Here is a 17303-nt window from a genome sequence, read left to right on the forward strand (position 1 = left end):
ATGAATATCATCAGGTACTAGTATCACAGGTATTAAAAAGCAAAAAAGAAATCTTAAAATTAATATTATAAATAAAGAATAAAAGAGAAGATATGCTTCCCCTATGCCTTTATTGTGTTAATGCTTTTAATTCATACTAATACAGTTGTTATATGATATTATATAGTTTTTCATTTACACTTGAATCTAAGTGTGTTTTTTTGCCCTTGCTACATCATTGGCCATGGCTGCAGCTACTCTGTATAAATAATGTATGGGCTTCGCTCATTACTCTAATCACCTCTCTAAATGATACAGTTATATTGAATATTGTGACTCTGATACCTCCATAATCAAATTGTGGAGCAATTATTGGACGACTGTAAAATATCCCGAAGAACATCTAATTTGGTGCTGTTCTTCCACTGAAGAGATCAGACCTGAGGCCAAAAAGTCGCTTTCCATTACAATTGTAAAGGAAGAAGGCCCAACATGTGAAATATAATTTACTTTTAATGGTAGTTTAAAATAAATCAGAGAATAAGCACCCCGATGTTCCTCACAAGCTATATGAACATCGACTTTGCTAACTGAGTATTATAAAATATATGTGAAGCACCCACTCCTTCAGGAGACAGCTGTGTAGGTCTCCAAGGGCTCTTTCCCAGCAATTGCACCAGCAGCCAGGCACACCATCACAGTCACTCTCTTGGCTCAGTAATTCAGTCTAGGGCTATGCTGTTCTGATGATTTATTGCATAACTTGAACTTGGGTAGGAGTAGGGTAACTGCGGGATACTTCAGCAACTTTAGGCAGCAACTTGAGGAATCGGAGCACAGTCTTTGATTGTAGCAACTATTGGGCTGAGCTATACCAGGACACAGGGCCGATCCTAGGCAGGGTGCACAGGGTGCATTGCACCCAGGCGCCTGCAGAGGTGGGGGCGCCAAACATCTGACAGACTCTCTAACAGAAGCCCTCTCTGTATCCTCTTCCTGTATTTTGTTTATTGTTAAGAGATCATGTAAGGATCCGAGGTTAATGAAGACTTTGTGGGGGAGCATCTCTGTGGTTGAGTCGTTGCCATAGAAACATTTGTAAAGGGGAGGAGTTAGTAACATGACGATGCCCATGTGGGGGCGCCAGAAATATTTCTGCACCCAGGTGCCAGTGACCCTAGGATCGGCCCTGCCAGGACACCATAGATATGGTCCCCTTTAAGTAATGATGTGTTTAGTACAAGAGGGATAACAGCAGCACAGTCTCAGTGAATTCTCACACTGGTCTGTACTCACTAATGTACTTGGATAACTTGATGCCTACTCCCAATATCTTCCAGACACCTACTTCTGTGCTCCCAGACAGATCCTCAAGAGACAGTCCCTCAGTCAGCTCCAAATGAATTCAGCAGAATAGACCCCCCAGCTAGTCTAGCTGGGACCTCGATGGGCAGCCTTCACGTATAATATCAATAATACAAGTAATCACATGCAACGCAGCTGATTAGAACAAGCTAGTAACTATATTTGCCTAACCTAGCACAATTCTAGGAGGGGGATTAGTCAGCATGCTCGCCCCCTCCCTTGGGACTACATCCCTTCGGGTATACGCTCCACAGCATCTGACCCACAGGGATGTAGTCCCAAGGGAGGGGGCAAGCACGCTGACTAACCCCCAGCCAGCACGGCTCGGATGATGGGGGCAAGCTTACTGAGGAGAAACAGGAAGTGAGAAATTCAGACAAAGAAAAAAAACATTTAGAAGGGAAATCGAAGGAAAAGGTAAGTGAACCAACAATGCACTAGCTTAAAGGAACCTATTTAGAAACCTATTTCTCTTTGCTAGAGGAGAAAAGTATAAACAAAGAACAGTGTGAAAAAAAGAAGAAGATTCAAATAAAGAAAGAATATCTAGATAAAGGTTTAAACTAGGTCAGTGTCAGGGTTAGGGCCATGGTTAAGGACATAGGTCAGGTTCAGTGTATTTAGAGTAGAGTGTATTTAATTTATTTTCTGTGTCAGTTAGTGTCATTGGCCCAGATTCAGGTAGAATTTGCCCCTTTTTTACGGAGGCACAGGGCAGCGTTTTTGCCCCCGCAAATTTACTGCGCTGCGTGCGATTCACGGAGCAGGAGCTCCGTAAATTGTGTGTGCGCTCTTTAAAATTGCCCTGCGTAAGGGCGCCTAATGTAAATGATCCCGTAGGGGGCGGGAATCATTTAAATTAGGCGCGCTCCCGCGCCGAGCGTAGAGCGCATGCTCCGTCGGGAAACTTTCCCGACGTGCATTGCATCAAATGACGTCGCAAGGACGTCATTTGCTTCCAAGTGAACGTGAATGGCGTCCAGCGCCATTCACGAATCACTTACGCAAACGACGTGAAATTCAAATTTCACGATGCGGGAACGGCGGGTATACTTTAGCATTGGCTGCCCCTACTATTAGAAGGGGCAGCCTTACGCTAAAGACGCCGTACGGAAACTCCGTAACTTGCGTACGCAGGGCCCGCGCAACATTGTGAATCGGTGTTAGTATGCAATTTGCATACTATACACTGAGCACAATGGGAGCGCCCCCTAGCGGTCATCGCAAGAATGTAGCCTAAAATCTGCATGGCATAAGAGCCTTATGCCACGCAGATTTTAGGCTGCAGTCGGCGTTACGATGTTCCTGAATCAGGAGCATTCGTAACGCCGGAGCAAGTCAGCAATTGCGCTGCGTAACTATGGTTACGCAGGCGCAATTGCTCTCTGAATCTGGGCCACTGTATTTTAGGCAGGATTAAAAAAAGCAAAATGTGCACTATTGTTTCTGGGTCCTACCACAGGTACAAATAACAAATGATATACACATGTGGTATTGCTGCAAGCAGGTGTAGGACAATTTATTTGAGGTTGTTCTTTGGTGGTAGGTTATGGAAATAGCAAGAAATGTACAGTTAAAAAAAATATATATATATATTTTTTATATATATATATTTTTTTACTATATTGTGTCACTTCTCCTTTGATAATACAAAAAAAAAAAAAAAAAAAATCAGGGGGTGCCCATTACCATTTACCAACTAATGAAAGTCCAATTTGTCCTATAAAAAAACAAAGGTATAATCCACCTGGATACACTAAGTAGTTGCAATAACATATGCAGTCTTGCTAACACATGTCAAAGTAGCAAAACTGTATATAAGCTTAAGATTTGTTTTACCCTCCTTCTTGAAGGGGTTAAACAGCCATTTACACCTGCATGTACACCAGTGCATAATATAATGTCAAAATGACTATTTATTGATAACATCTTTGGTTCTCTTCTGTTTATTCTCTTTCCATTGGGACAGCAATAGTGATTATTGATAATAAAACAAGCTGAAGCACACATCAAACATCAGCTTAGCAAACAGAAAATGCATCAAATTAGGCCTGTAAAATATGGACTCATAGACTAGGTTAAAGGGGTTGTAAAGGTTTGTTTTTTATTTTCTAAATAGGTTCCTTTAACCACTTAACCCCTGGACCATTATGCAGGTAAAGGACCTGGCCCGTTTTTGCGATTCGGCACTGCGTCGCTTTAACTGACAATGTGCGACGTGGCTCCCAAACAAAATTGGCGTCCTTTTCTTCCCACAAATAGAGCTTTATTTTGGTGGTATTTGATCACCTCTGCTGTTTTTATTTTTTGCGCTATAAACAAAAATAGAGCGACAATTTTGAAAAAAAAACAATATTTTTTTTTTGCTATAATAAATATCCCCAAAAAATTATTTTTTTCCCTCAGCTTAGGCCGATACATATTCTTCTACATATTTTTGGTAAAAATCACAATAAGTGTTTATTTATTGGTTTGCGCAACATTTATCAAATAGGGGATAGTTTTATTGCATTTTTTTTTCTAGTAATGGCGGCGATCAGTGATTTTTATCGTGACTGCGACATTATGGCGGACACATCGGACACTTTTGACACTATTTTGGGACCATTGTCATTTTTACAGCGAACAGTGCTATAAAAATGCACTGGTTACAGTATTATTATTATTATTATACAGGATTTATATAGCGCCAACAGTTTACGCAGCGCTTTAAAAATGACACTGGCAGTGAAGGGGTTAACCAGGAGGGGGCACTGTTGGGGTTAAGTGTGCCCTAAGGGAGTGTTTTTTACTGTGGGGGGGCGTGGCTGTGTGTGTGATGTCACTGATCGTCGTTCCCTAACACAGGGAACAGACAATCAGTAACAGCCACACTAGGAAGCACGGGGAGAGGTTTGTTTACACTTACCTCTCCCTGTTCTTCCTCTCTGTGACCCGATCGTGGGACACTGGCGGCGATCGGGTCTGCTGTTCCTGCATGGACAGTCACGGAGAAGAGGTCCGGTTCACGAGCGCGCCGCCGGCTCCGTGCTCGCGACCCACAGCTCGGATCTTAAAGGGGACGTACATGTACGCCCTTGTGCCCAGCCGTGCCATTTTGTCTACGTATATCGTTATGCGGTGGCCCTCAAGCGGTTTGCATTGTTAGTTCACTTACCCTTTCCTTCGGTTTCCCTTCTAAATGTTTTTTTTCTTTGTCTGAATTTCTCACTTCCTGTTTCTCCTCAGTAAGCTGTTCTGGCTGACTAACCCCCATGGATGATGGGGGCAAGCTTACTGAGGAGAAACAGGAAGTGAGAAATTCAGACAAAGAAAAAAAACATTTAGAAGGGAAATCGAAGGAAAAAGTAAGTGAACCAACAATGCACTAGCTTGAAGCGGGAGTTCACCCGAATTTTTTTTTTTTTAACATTAGATTGAGGCTCATTTTGGTAAGCAGAATCGGGTAGTTTTTTTTAAAATCGAAGCAGTACTTACCGTTTTAGAGAGCGATGTTCTCCACCGCTTCCGGGTATGGTCTTCGGGACTGGGCGTTCCTATTTGATTGACAGGCTTCCGACGGTCGCATACATCGCGTCACGAGTAGCCGAAAGAAGCCGAACGTCGGTGCGGCTCTATACGGAGCCTGCGCACCGACGTTCGGCTACTTTCGGAAAATCGTGACGCGCTGTATGCGACCGTCGGAAGCCTGTCAATCAAATAGGAACGCCCAGTCCCGCAGTCCATACCCGGAAGCGGCAGAGAACATCGCTCTCTAAAACGGTAAGTACTGCTTCAATTAAAAAAAAAACACCCGATTCTGCTTACCAAAATGAGCCTCAATCTAATGTTAAAAATTGAGTTTTTGGGTGAACCTCCACTTTAAAGGAACCTATTTAGAAAATAAAAAACGAACCTTTACAACCCCTTTAACACTGCTGTCCTGGAAAATAACTGGTGAAATATGATTTGAAGTTTTTCCATTGCATTCCCAGTGAAAAGTATGACATTTATTATTTAGAATATGTAACCTGTCATAACTACACCATGTAGTACACTTCTATTGCATCACCGAAAGCATCATGGCATAGACACTGGTCACTAGAACTGGCTTTATTATGTAGGAGACTTGTGCATAGAGAAACTTGAAGGAAGCCATGGCTGACCTCTTCTTATACAAATGCTAGTTGCTTTGATGTCATGCTGATCTAAATCCAAAACTTTATTTATTGTCTGACACAAGTATGCCAATTAAGTATGTTGTCATGGTCATCAATATATTTTCTGAGAAAATCTGGTCATTGTATATCATAAAATAGCGAATATGTGCCATTAGTGACCAATGAAAATACCTTTTAGCTTCTGAGACATTTTTTATAAAATACCACCCTACCTTTGTTGAGACAGGAATATAGGAAATAAGTACTACTTCATTACTGAGTCTGTTTGATGACGATATTTACCTCTTTTTTTTTTATTAGACCGTCAGCTGATGAGGCCGTGCAATGGAAAGATTCTCTGGAGAAGCTTCTTCAGAACAGCTGTGAGTCACCATCTCCTCTGCCTTTATTCTCCAGCTTCCTGTCCATATCTCATTACCAAAGGCTTAACATCATTATAATCCATGCCATTGACCCCATATAGCTGAGTGTTTTCCCACAAGCAGGCTTTTTTTTATTTCTTGGCTGGAAAATCCAGACCTTCCTGTTCTAAAGTCCGAGATGACCCAGTCCTGGTTTGTATTCCTTGAAAGGTTCAAAGGGGGCAATACAAAGCCATGTGGTTTGTTAAACATTGTTCTTGGTTACACCAATATTATTACATGGTGTCAAATGTGTAACTGGATATGGATTCCACATATCCATAGTATGAACTTTTTAGAAACAAAATTCTCTTTTTCATTTGCCTTTGAAATTACTTGTTGTATTTATTGTAACGTTAGTAAAGTGTTTGTTTGCTTAACTACTTGCCAACCAGCCGCCGCAGGTATACGGCGGCAGGTCGGCTCCCCTGCGCGAGAGCCTGTAGCTATACGTCGGCTCTCGAAGCGGCCACTAGGGGCGCGAGAGCGCCCCCCGCTCGTCCCTGACTCCCATGCGCATGCCCGGCGAGGCAGGATCGCCGCCGGACACCTGCGATTGCTCGTTACAGAGCGAGGAACGGGAGCTGTGTGTGTAAACACACAGCTCCCGGTGCTGTCAGGGCAGAAATGCCTGACCGTCTGATCATACAATGTATGAACAGCGATCAGTCATTTCCCCTAGTGAGGCCACCCCCCCCACAGTAAGAACACACTCAAGGAACATACTTAACCCCTTCCCCGCCCCCTAGTGTTAACCCCTTCCCTGCCAGTGGCATTTTTATAGTAATCCAATGCATTTTTATAGCACTGATCGCTATTAAAAATGCCAATGGTGCCAAAAATTTGTCAAAAGTGTCCGAAGTGTCCGCCATAATGTTCGCAGTACCGAAAAAAATCGCTGATCGCCGCCATTACTAGTAAAAAAAAAATATTAATAAAAGTGCCATAAAACTACCCCCTATTTTGTAAACGCTATAACTTTTGCGCAAACCAATCAATAAACGTTTATTGCGATTTTTTTTATGAAAAATATGTAGAAGAATACGTATCGGGCTAAACTGAGGAAAAAATTATTTTTTTTATATATTTTTGGGGGATATTTATTATACCAAAAAAGTAAAAAATATTCTTTTTTTTTTAATTGTCGTTCTATTTTTGTTTATAGCGCAAAAACTAAAAACCGCAGAGGTGATCAGATACCACCAAAAGAAAGCTCTATTTGTGGGAAAAAAAGGACGCTAATTTTGTTTGGGAGCCACGTCGCACGACCGCGCAATTGTCAGTTAAAGCAAAGCAGTGCCGAATTGCAAAAAGTGATCTGGTCTTTGACCAGCAATATGGTCCGGGGGTTAAACCAGTCAGACCTGTTCAGCCCAAGAAAATTAGTTAATTCTCCCATTAATGCTAAATTTACACCAAGCTCTGTCAACGATTAAACTGACTTTTGTCAAGACAAGTGGTTCTTGCAGGGCCACTCATGGCTCCAGTTTCAAGTCATGTGTGGCCAGTTATAGTTTAATAAATATAGCAAACTGATGTTCCCTTTAAATACCTGATCATGTGCAAAGGGGTTAAAGGCAAAGTTCACAAAAAGGAAAAAGAAAGAAACTACACATATACAGTATTTGCTGCAAAAAATGTGAATTTATTATTTTTTTCCCACAGAAGCCTGTAAAGCATTTTACCGATGGGCAGAAAATCGCAGGTGCAATGTCAGGCTACTGCAAACACTTCCTCTAGCATTCTGCCTAAACCTCATATGGGCTTTTAGTTAGAGACCTAGAGGAAGTGTCACTGGACAATGAGTGTACTTATTACTGCACTTTCCATTGAGGCACTGATATGCAGCACTGATTGGCACCAATAGGCGGCACTGATATGCAGCACTGTTGGGCACTGATAGGCAGCACTGATGGGCACCTATAGGTGGCACTGAAGGGCACTGACAAGTGGCACTGATGGGCACTGACAGGTGGCACTGATGGGCACTGACAGGCGGCTGTGATGGCACTGACAGGCGGCAATGATGGGCAGCACTGATGATGAGGTACTGATAGATTACTGACAGATGTTACTGCTGGGCACTGATTGGTACTGTGGTGGGCACTGATCGGCACTGTGGTAGGCTCTGATTGGCACTGTGGTGGGCTCTCATTGGCATTGTGGTGGGCACTGGGAGACTTTATTGTTGTGTTTATTGCTGGGCACTGATTGACAGATGATTGGCACTAATGAGGGAGCAGTGCTAATAATCAATGTGCTGATTATCAGCACAGATCCTCCCTCTAACAGGGAGAGCTGCCGATCGGCATGAACCAAGGAATGCCGTTTACCTGGTTAATGTTTCACGCAATGATCAGCTGTGATTGGTCACAGCTGATCACGTGGTAAGAAGCCTCTGACAGAGGCTTCTTATCTCGGTCGGAGATGCGGCATGTCAGACTGACACGCCGCACTCGAGATTGCCGCGATGCACATCCCCATGGGTGTGTGCCGGCATGTTATCCTGCTGGACGCCATATGACGCCCAGTCAGGATAACAGAACCACTTATCGGCTGTCATTCTGCATACGGCGGGCGGGAAGTGGTTAATGATACACACTATACAATTTTCTGTAGATTTTTTCCTTCAGATTTACCAAAACCATATAATATGACGTCAGACTTTAAGAGTTTCAATTTGTATGCAATCAGGCAGGACCTTGCACTACATGGATTTGGTAAATCTAAGGCCTTGTACTCACGACCGGATCTGTGCGCTGGAAACTGTCTGCCCGACAGTTTCCGGCGTACAAGGCTGATTTGTGTTTTGTTCCGCTGGCGTGTACACACCAGCGGACCAAATTCCCGTCGTACCGGAACGCGTGCACGTAAACTACGTACGACGTCACTATAAAGGGGAAGACCAAAGTTAATGGCGCCGCCCTCTGTTCCTCTTTTGCTAGTTACGTGTTTGCTCGTGTTAGTGAAGGTTTGGTTAGAGCTGATTCGCGCTTCTCGGTCTCCAGGCTTTGACAGCGTGTATTCACGGGTTCAGTGCGTGTGCTTGCGGTAACGTAGTTGTCATTCGGCTATAGGCAAGCAGGTTGTTTCTGCTTTAGCAGTTGCATCCTGTGCGCTCGTATCTGTTTGTCGCGCGTTTGTCGCAGGTAGTGCTGGATTTGCGAGTGCTTTCTGTTTCAGTGTGTTCTTGACTGACCAGCCGGCCGGTTTGAAGCCATGATGGAGCAGCAGCGTCAATTTTCGCGAGTTGGTGCTGTTTATGGGATGGCTGCTGGATATGTTCATTTGTCCAGTACTTTGGCCAGAAACAGGGGGCGGAGGCGTTTCTGGACCAAGAATTGGTTGCGCCAGCGTGACCAGTTCTCACATATGCCTCTGCTTAGGGAACTCCAGGAGAATAATCCTAATGACTTTAGGAATTTTCTCCGCATGACGGACCCCGTATTCAACCGTCTGCTGGATCTTCTGTCCCCCTATATCACGAGGCAGGACACTGTGATGCGCCAAGCCATCACGGCCGAGCAGAGGCTTATTGCCACGTTGCGGTACCTGGCGACTGGGAGGAGCCTGCAGGACCTCAAGTTCTCGACAGGCATCTCTCCGCAGGCGCTTGGGGTCATCATACCGGACACGTGTGCTGCCATCATCAAAGTTATGCATGAGGAGTATATTAAGGTAAGTTTCCTGGCTCTAATAATGTGGCCAACTAACTTTATTTTTATTTTCCCAGATATGCTGTGTGTTTAACTAACGTTAGCTTTTCTCCCTATGCATGTTGATATCAGCTTTACATGTTTTATTCTTGGCCTACCTGCATATTTGTCCCTTACCCAATATTAACCTGTCCAGCATGCTATCCTAGGGACAAACCCACCTTGCCATTTTTTCAAACAGGACTTTTTGGGGTTTTTTCCCCCCCCCCCCCCCCCCCCCTTCAAACTTTTATTGTCCCCATCAGAGGGCTGTGGAGTCTCTTAATGAAGTGGCCCTATATATTTCATTTTCCAAATTCTCCATGCACATTTTTCTAATGCAATTTTAATACTGTGAACTGTCACAAGGATGCTTGTAGGATGTATTTGTTACAAAGTACTAAATCTCTAATTTTGTTTGTCCCCACAGCTACCCTCCACACCACAGGAATGGCAGTCTGTGGCTTCCCAATTTGCCCAGCGGTGTGATTTTCCAAACTGCGGTGGAGCAATAGATGGGAAACACGTCCGCATTGTGCCCCCACCCCGCTCGGGGTCCTACTATTATAATTACAAGGGTTATCATAGTATTGTGTTGATGGCGGTGGTGTCGGCACAGTATGAGTTTCTATATGTGGACGTGGGGAAGAATGGCCGGATGTCTGATGGGGGAGTGTTCGCACGGACTGATTTCTATGATCGTCTCCAAGCTGGTGGTCTGGCATTGCCACCAGATGAAGATAATGTGGAAGGACTTCCGTTTGTGTTCCTAGCGGACGAGGCTTTCGGGCTTGGTCCTCACCTCATGCGGCCTTTTCCCCAGAGGACCCTCACCTCAGAGAGGAGTGTGTTTAATTTTCGGTTGGCCAGGGCTCGGAGGGTAGTCGAGAATGCCTTTGGGATACTCACCAACCGGTTCCGCCTGTTCAGGACATCGATACATCTGGCGGAATATAAATTGGACACCGTTGTATTTGCCTGCTGCATTTTGCACAACTTTTTACGCAGGCACTCCCAGACGTACCTACCCGACATCGGTTCTGAGGCAAGACTACCCTCAGATCCCCTTCCCGGGCTGGACACTGGTCGCGCTGGCTTGGCCCCCCAATCAGCTCGTGAGGTACGCGACAAATATGTTGAGTACTTCATGGGTCGGGGGGCCATTGCTATGCCAGATCATATTTCTTTCTAATTCGGCCCCCAAAGAAAGGAATATTCTAAAAAATAATAAATAATTAGACCATTGGACTTTATACAGTTGTTTGTCATTAATGCTTTTTCTCTTTTTCTGTCTTCCTGGTTCTCTAACTAACTTCTTCAATTGTAATGCATAATTGATTTCTCCACTTTTAGTAACTAACCACATTTTGCACAGTATTCACTCATCTACAAACAGGGTATTGAGTCTAGAAATAAGAAGCAACTCCATTTGTAAATGTTGAGGTCAATTTTTTTTTATTTTTGCTTGTTCATGACCCCAAAAAATTTTTTTGATTTTTTTCATTACTCCCTGCTTTTGTACTTAGGAGTCTTCAAAATTTTTTAAAAAATTTTTTTTTTTTTCAGGTAATTCAACCAAAAATATTATGCAGATTATACATTTATTAACAAGTTCACTTTTTTTTTCCTCAAATATAGTTAGATTTATTGTTTACATATATATATATATATATAGATTATATTTGGTGGGGTGTTTACCGCCTTAAATTTATTTTTGGCCATATTTTTTAGGCACAAAAAACAATAATTTTGTAACCATTTTTCTTGTTTTTGGTGTGTTTTTCTAAAACAAAATTTTTGGGTGAGAATTTGGAGTCAAATCTCTACTTCACTAAATTCAGTGATTAGAGAGATTTATAATTCTATATATATATTGAAAATAATTTTTGGCGTTGTTTATTCTTTATGGTCTAAACTTTATAGTATCCCAAAATGTTCAACATGGTCAAAAAGTAACAAAATCAAATTCAAAAAATATAAAAACTCACAACAGCAGTCAGTCATGGTGTGCTTTCACACTGGAACACGCCAAAATTGGAAGATACACACATTCAGTGCAAACTCGCCAAATGTCATTGGTTCAACAGACAAATGGCCACATGTGCTATCTGACATCATGGGTGATCAATGTCTGTGTTTTGTGGGAGCAAACCCTTCCTCTCAACTACTTGAGGATGGAGGAGGGGGTTGGACCCACAAAGCACAGACATTAGATATTCTGTGATGGCAGATAGCACATGTTGGCACACTGTGTGTGTATCTTCAAATTTTGGCGTATTCATTATTCAAACTGTTAAAATGTTTGTGGGGGCGGGGGATGGGCGGGGGGGTGTTTCAGTCTTTGACACGGCCCATCATGTCAATAATGTTCTTAAAATTTGCTTCGATTACCATCATTCTTTGCCGCATATTGTCCATTTCCGTGCTGCATTCCAAAAGGACATTTGTTACATTCTGTTCCATGAGAAACATCCTTTCACGCATATTGTGCATTTCAGTGCTGCACTCCATTACCTGCTGAATAATTATAGCAGCACTTGCACGTGAAAATCTTGGCACACCATCCTCCTCCCCTAAACCAACAAAAAAAAAATGGCATTTACAATATTATTTTTCAATGAGGCCTATCTACATATGTTTTTTGGAATCAAGCTAGGGTGACACTGACCTGATGGGCTTCTCCTTTCCACCTCTTCGACATCTTCTATCACTCCTCCTTCTTCCACCACCTCCCCATCATCTTCAATCACTCCTCCTTCTTCCACCACTTCCCCATCATCTTGGACTCCTCCTTCATCCATCAATCCACCTTCTTTCAATTCGCCAAATTGTTCTTCCGCCACTTGCCCTTCATCTGCTATGACTTCTAAGTCCAAAATTACTTCTTCCTCCTCTCTTCCTTCCTCCTTTCTTCCTTCCTCCTCTCCTTCCACATCCTCCTCTCCTTCCACATCCTCCTCTCCTTCCACATCCTCCTCTCCTTCCACATCCTCTTCTCCTTCCACATCCTCCTCCTCCTCCACATGTTGAGATGGCAGATTTTGGCCTTGTCTGGCCCTCTCTGCCTCCTCCAAATGCTGGCGACTTCTTTCCCCTGAAATAAACCAAAAAAAATGTAGACTCATCAGCACACAGATATTGGAGAGCATAAATCGCACACATTGCTTAGAAGATGCTTTCATTTAGTTACTTTTATCTTTCACCAAACCTACATTTTGCAATTACTTCTATATGGCAAGCTCTGATCCTGCCCCTTTTTAGCAAAGTGACACACATGGATGTCCCCCCTAAACTGTATTTCTGGGATACCCTACCAAAACCCATTTTTGATTTGGGGAGACACAGGTGCTCTGCATTGCAGATGTGAAAACATCTGCTTTATTACCACTGTTTTTAGAATGAATCCTGTTTGCCTTTCCCATTCTCCTTCTTTTTTTTTATAGAACTAGCTTTTACACAATGTTTACAAACAAAGTTTTTGGCCAGTGAGCCATGTCCAGGTGTGTTGTTCCTGGAATAACCGAGCCTTTCTGATAAACTATGTGATGTTACGTTGTTTACTAAGAACACTGTTTGTAAATATGTAGTTATTTATGTTCTAAAAAATAAATAACAACATGTCTTTAAAATTACAAGCAGGCCAAGGAGGCAGATGGTGAAATATACATGGCAACACATTATTGCAGACAATCACCACCCCCCCCCCCCCAAACCCAATATATATTTACTTACTTTTACGCAGAATTTTAAGTATTTTCTTCATCTGATGTGGCTCCCTCAATTTTAAGTCTGACCATCGTTTCCTCAGCTGTTCCTTGGACCTGGTGATCCCAAACATCCTCTGCATTCTCCTCGCCACCTTGTCCATAATATGTGCCTTTCGGCGGTTAGGGGTCTTGTATGGCCCTAATTCACCATCATAGTCCTTTTTTCGCATGATGTAAACTAACTCCACCATTTCCTGGAACCGCATATTAGTGGCTTTATATCTTCTTTTCCTTGATCGGGACGTCCCTGCCTCTGTCCCTTCACTTGTGGCATGAGAGCATCGTGCCCGCTCGTGTGACATCGCCATCTTTCCTTTCCCACAGAGATTATGGGCGTGGAAAAGATGAATTCTTACGCCATGGGCGGAGAAGAGGGCGGCGTTTAATACATACGCGGAGTGTAGAGAATGCAAACAACGTGTTTACGTCCGTTACGCGGAGAATCTTCGAGCGCATCCAGAACATACACAGTTAACGCCATATTTCCTAAAATCATTGATTAGGGGCCTCGCAAAGGTGACGAGGGCGGGGTTTCATAAATACGCGGAGTGTTAAAAAGGTTTACGCCGTGATTACGCATCTTACGCGGTAATTAGGCGAGCGTGAGAAACGAGGAGCGAGAGACAGGAAGGTAAGGAATTTAAAAATGTGATCAGCAGAGGCCTTGAAAATGTAGACACATGGGATGGGGGTTTGGGCTGTTGGTTGCACCCTTTTTAAGCTATTCTGTCTATGGGGTACCACAATGTTATTTTGGTATCCAAATGCTTTTGGACACCTCACAAAATAGAGATGTGAACAATGCTGTACCTCATTGACAAGTTTTTGAATGGTGTATTCAGATCAGGCAAAGTATTGTTCAAGTGTTGGTTGTACAGAGGTCATTAGGAAGTGTCTTTTATGTCATCCATTGTCAGGGGTATGAGATTTACACATGAAAGAGTGCCTAGATGAAAACTGACATTTGTAAGCATTGTTTAATTTAATATATTTAAAATATTTACTGCAATGTGAACAATGGCTCTGCATCTAGCAAATCAATGTTTGGTACAAGCAATGCGGCCGAGCTGCCAATCATTGTTTAAACAAGAGAGACTGTGTTTGGAATTAGATATAGGTAATAAATTTGAAGACACATATTAGATCAAGGTCAACGCTGATCCTTTTGAATATTTATTTTTCTGTGGTTTATGTTTTTGTAATCTAGACTCAAAAAGAAATATAATTTTTCAAAAATTGCAATGGACCTCCTACAAAGCAAGGAATCTATAGAGGCCTTACTTCAAAAATACCAGGACACGCCCATCCTGTGGAATTCAAAACACTCGTTATATTGCAATAAAGAGGTACGAGCGGCAGCACTAGAAGAGCTAGCAAATTATATGCAAACTTGGGTGCCAGGATGCACTGCCAACATGGTGAAGGATAAACTTGCCAACCTCAGAAGCACATACAGGAGAGCATACAAAGCTAATAAAATCAAAAAATCGGGAGCAGCAGCAAGACAAGCAAAGGAACCCAAACTGTGGTATTATAAACAGATGGCTTTTTTGCGGGACGAAATGGAAGGCAGGAAAACGATGTCCAGTCTTTCTTCCAACCTTTCCTCCATGCTACCTTCCAGCGGACATTCCCCAGATGACCACAGCCCTGCAGAGTCGGAGGAAGAGGGCCTGGCTGACAGAGATGCAGATCTGCCACCCTTCGATGAGGAGGTATAGTAGTTTCCTCTATATTTATGGCCTAAATAATTCTTGGTGGATTAATGATTAGATATTGAAAAAAAAAAACCAAGCTGGAAAAAAACAAACAAAAAGGTGTACAGACAAATAGGTGTCAGGGATGACAACTGCAGGGGTCAGAAGTAGAGTGTATTCAAGTAATAATGAACAGAAAATACTGAACGAAAAACATGAAAATGAGTGTGGTTTTATTTAGCGAAATTGTAAAAAAATTCCTTTTTTTTACACACAGGAAGAAGAGATCAGCCAGGAGGTGGCAGATCCTCAGGTGTCTGTCAGCCAGGAGGAGGCCGGGGTCAGTGGCAGCCAGGAGGAGGCCGGGGTCAGTGGCAGCCAGGAGGAGGCCGGGGTCAGTGGCAGCCAGGAGGAGGCCGGGGTCAGTGGCAGCCAGGAGGAGGCTGGGCCCAGTGGCCTGCAGCAGGTCCACCCGGCCAGGAGAACCACCACCAGCCAGTCTTCTCCCCCCCAGGTGAGGCCATCAGGCCGAAGGAGGCAGTTGAGGCCTGTGGAGGAGGCAAGCCTCCGCATGATCCAGGAGGCAAGCGCCATCATGAGGGCCCCCCTCAACCCCACAGAGGCCTTCAGTGCCTCATTGGCCCATGATTTAAATGAAGGGGAGGAGGACCAGAGAAGACTGGCAAAGGCCCTGATGAACCAGGTACTTTGGTGGATGCAGAGGGGCCTGCTGACCCCAGACACTGGGCTATGTGACCCGGCCCGGCTTGCGGAACACCATCCTCCTGCTGCCACATCAACCCCACCTGCAAGACCCCGTGTTCGATCCGCTGGAAGGCTGCCTGGAGGGAAGGCTGGAAAGAGGAGGAAACGTTGATTTTCTGCCTTCCATTTCCTTCCACATAAAGGACATCTTGTTTGTACTACCACAGTTTGGGTTCCTTTGTTTGTGTGCTGCTGCTTAATATTTTTGTGTTTGGCTCCTGAGGCTTGGAAGTTTATCCTTCACCATGTTGGAAATGCAAGTTTGCATATAGTTTGCTATCTATTCTAGTGCTGCCGTTCTTTTTATTTTTTTGTGATGACATTTGCCAGAATAAAAGGCCTTTTGCTTTCATTTGAAAACATGTCTATTGTTTGATATACTGTGGGGATTATTAGGCAGCAAACCTTTAATAAATATACAATGGGTAATTTACAAAGGACACACTCCTTGGGGGGGGGGGGGGACATTTGGTGTGCCAACATGGTTTAATATTCTCTAATGAAACACCAAAAAAAAAAAAAATAAATTAAAAATACATGTAAAAAAAAAATAGTTTAAATGGTGACATAACTAGAAACAAAAAAAGAAATTAAAAAAATGCACATTCCTTTACAAAAATGAATACTCTAAATTATGGAGGACCACCAACCAAAACACACGTCTGGCATAGAAAACATTATTAAAGGATTACATCACAAGCAAGAAATGTGACATTTCAGTATGGGACAACTCTATTGAAATTGCATCAGCAAGAGAACGGGGTTATTCTAGCAAGAGAAGAATTAATAAAACGAGGCTTTAAAATGTGGTTTAGTGCGCCTTTTTAAGACATTGTTCTCTTGCTAGAATAAAAGGTTTCTAATGACGAATGTGCCATATCCCAAAGAAACGCGAGTTTTACCTGAACGAGCGCTCCCGTCTCCTCATTTGGACTGAGCATGCGCGGGGTTTTTGTACGCTGCTTTTGTGTACAGACGACCGAACATGTCTGACGGACACGATTCCAGCAGACTGTTTTAAAGCAAGACCAGGAAACAGTTGTTCGTTGGAAAACGGTCTGGCCGACGATTGTTTGCTGGAATTCTGTACGTTACTGCCTACACACGAACGAACATGTCCGCTGAAACTGGTCCGCGGACCAGTTTCAGCAGACATGTTTGGTCGTGAGTACGAGGCCTAAAGGTAATCAGACAACAAAAGGTGTATAGTGTGTATGGGGTCAAGACTGGGATGCCATTAAAGTTCATGTATGTGTAAAGGCAGACATCCCAATACCTTTGGCAATATAGGGCCAGATTCACGTAGATCAGCGGATCTATAGATCCGCTCGATCTACGTGATTTAAGATCCGCTTCCGCAAGTTTGAGAGGCAAGTGGCTAATTCACAAAACACTTACCTCCAAACTTGCGGCGGCGGATCCTAAATCCCCCGGCGGAATTCAAATTCCGCGGCTAGGGGGAGTGTACTATTTA

General features: G+C 43.3%; 1 protein-coding gene across 1 annotated transcript in view; it reads left to right on the forward strand.

Moving 5' to 3' along the window:
• RGS5 (regulator of G protein signaling 5) overlaps positions 1-17303 on the forward strand; it is a 167681-nt gene that overhangs the window by 82375 nt on the left and 68003 nt on the right. Inside the window, exon 3 of the mRNA XM_040360167.1 lies at positions 5805-5866. Within this exon, the coding sequence (XP_040216101.1) occupies positions 5805-5866 (62 nt within the window). The remainder of the gene's footprint in view (positions 1-5804; positions 5867-17303) is intronic.

Source organism: Rana temporaria, chromosome 7 (assembly GCF_905171775.1).
Source record: "Rana temporaria chromosome 7, aRanTem1.1, whole genome shotgun sequence".
Taxonomy (NCBI): Eukaryota; Metazoa; Chordata; class Amphibia; order Anura; family Ranidae; genus Rana; species Rana temporaria.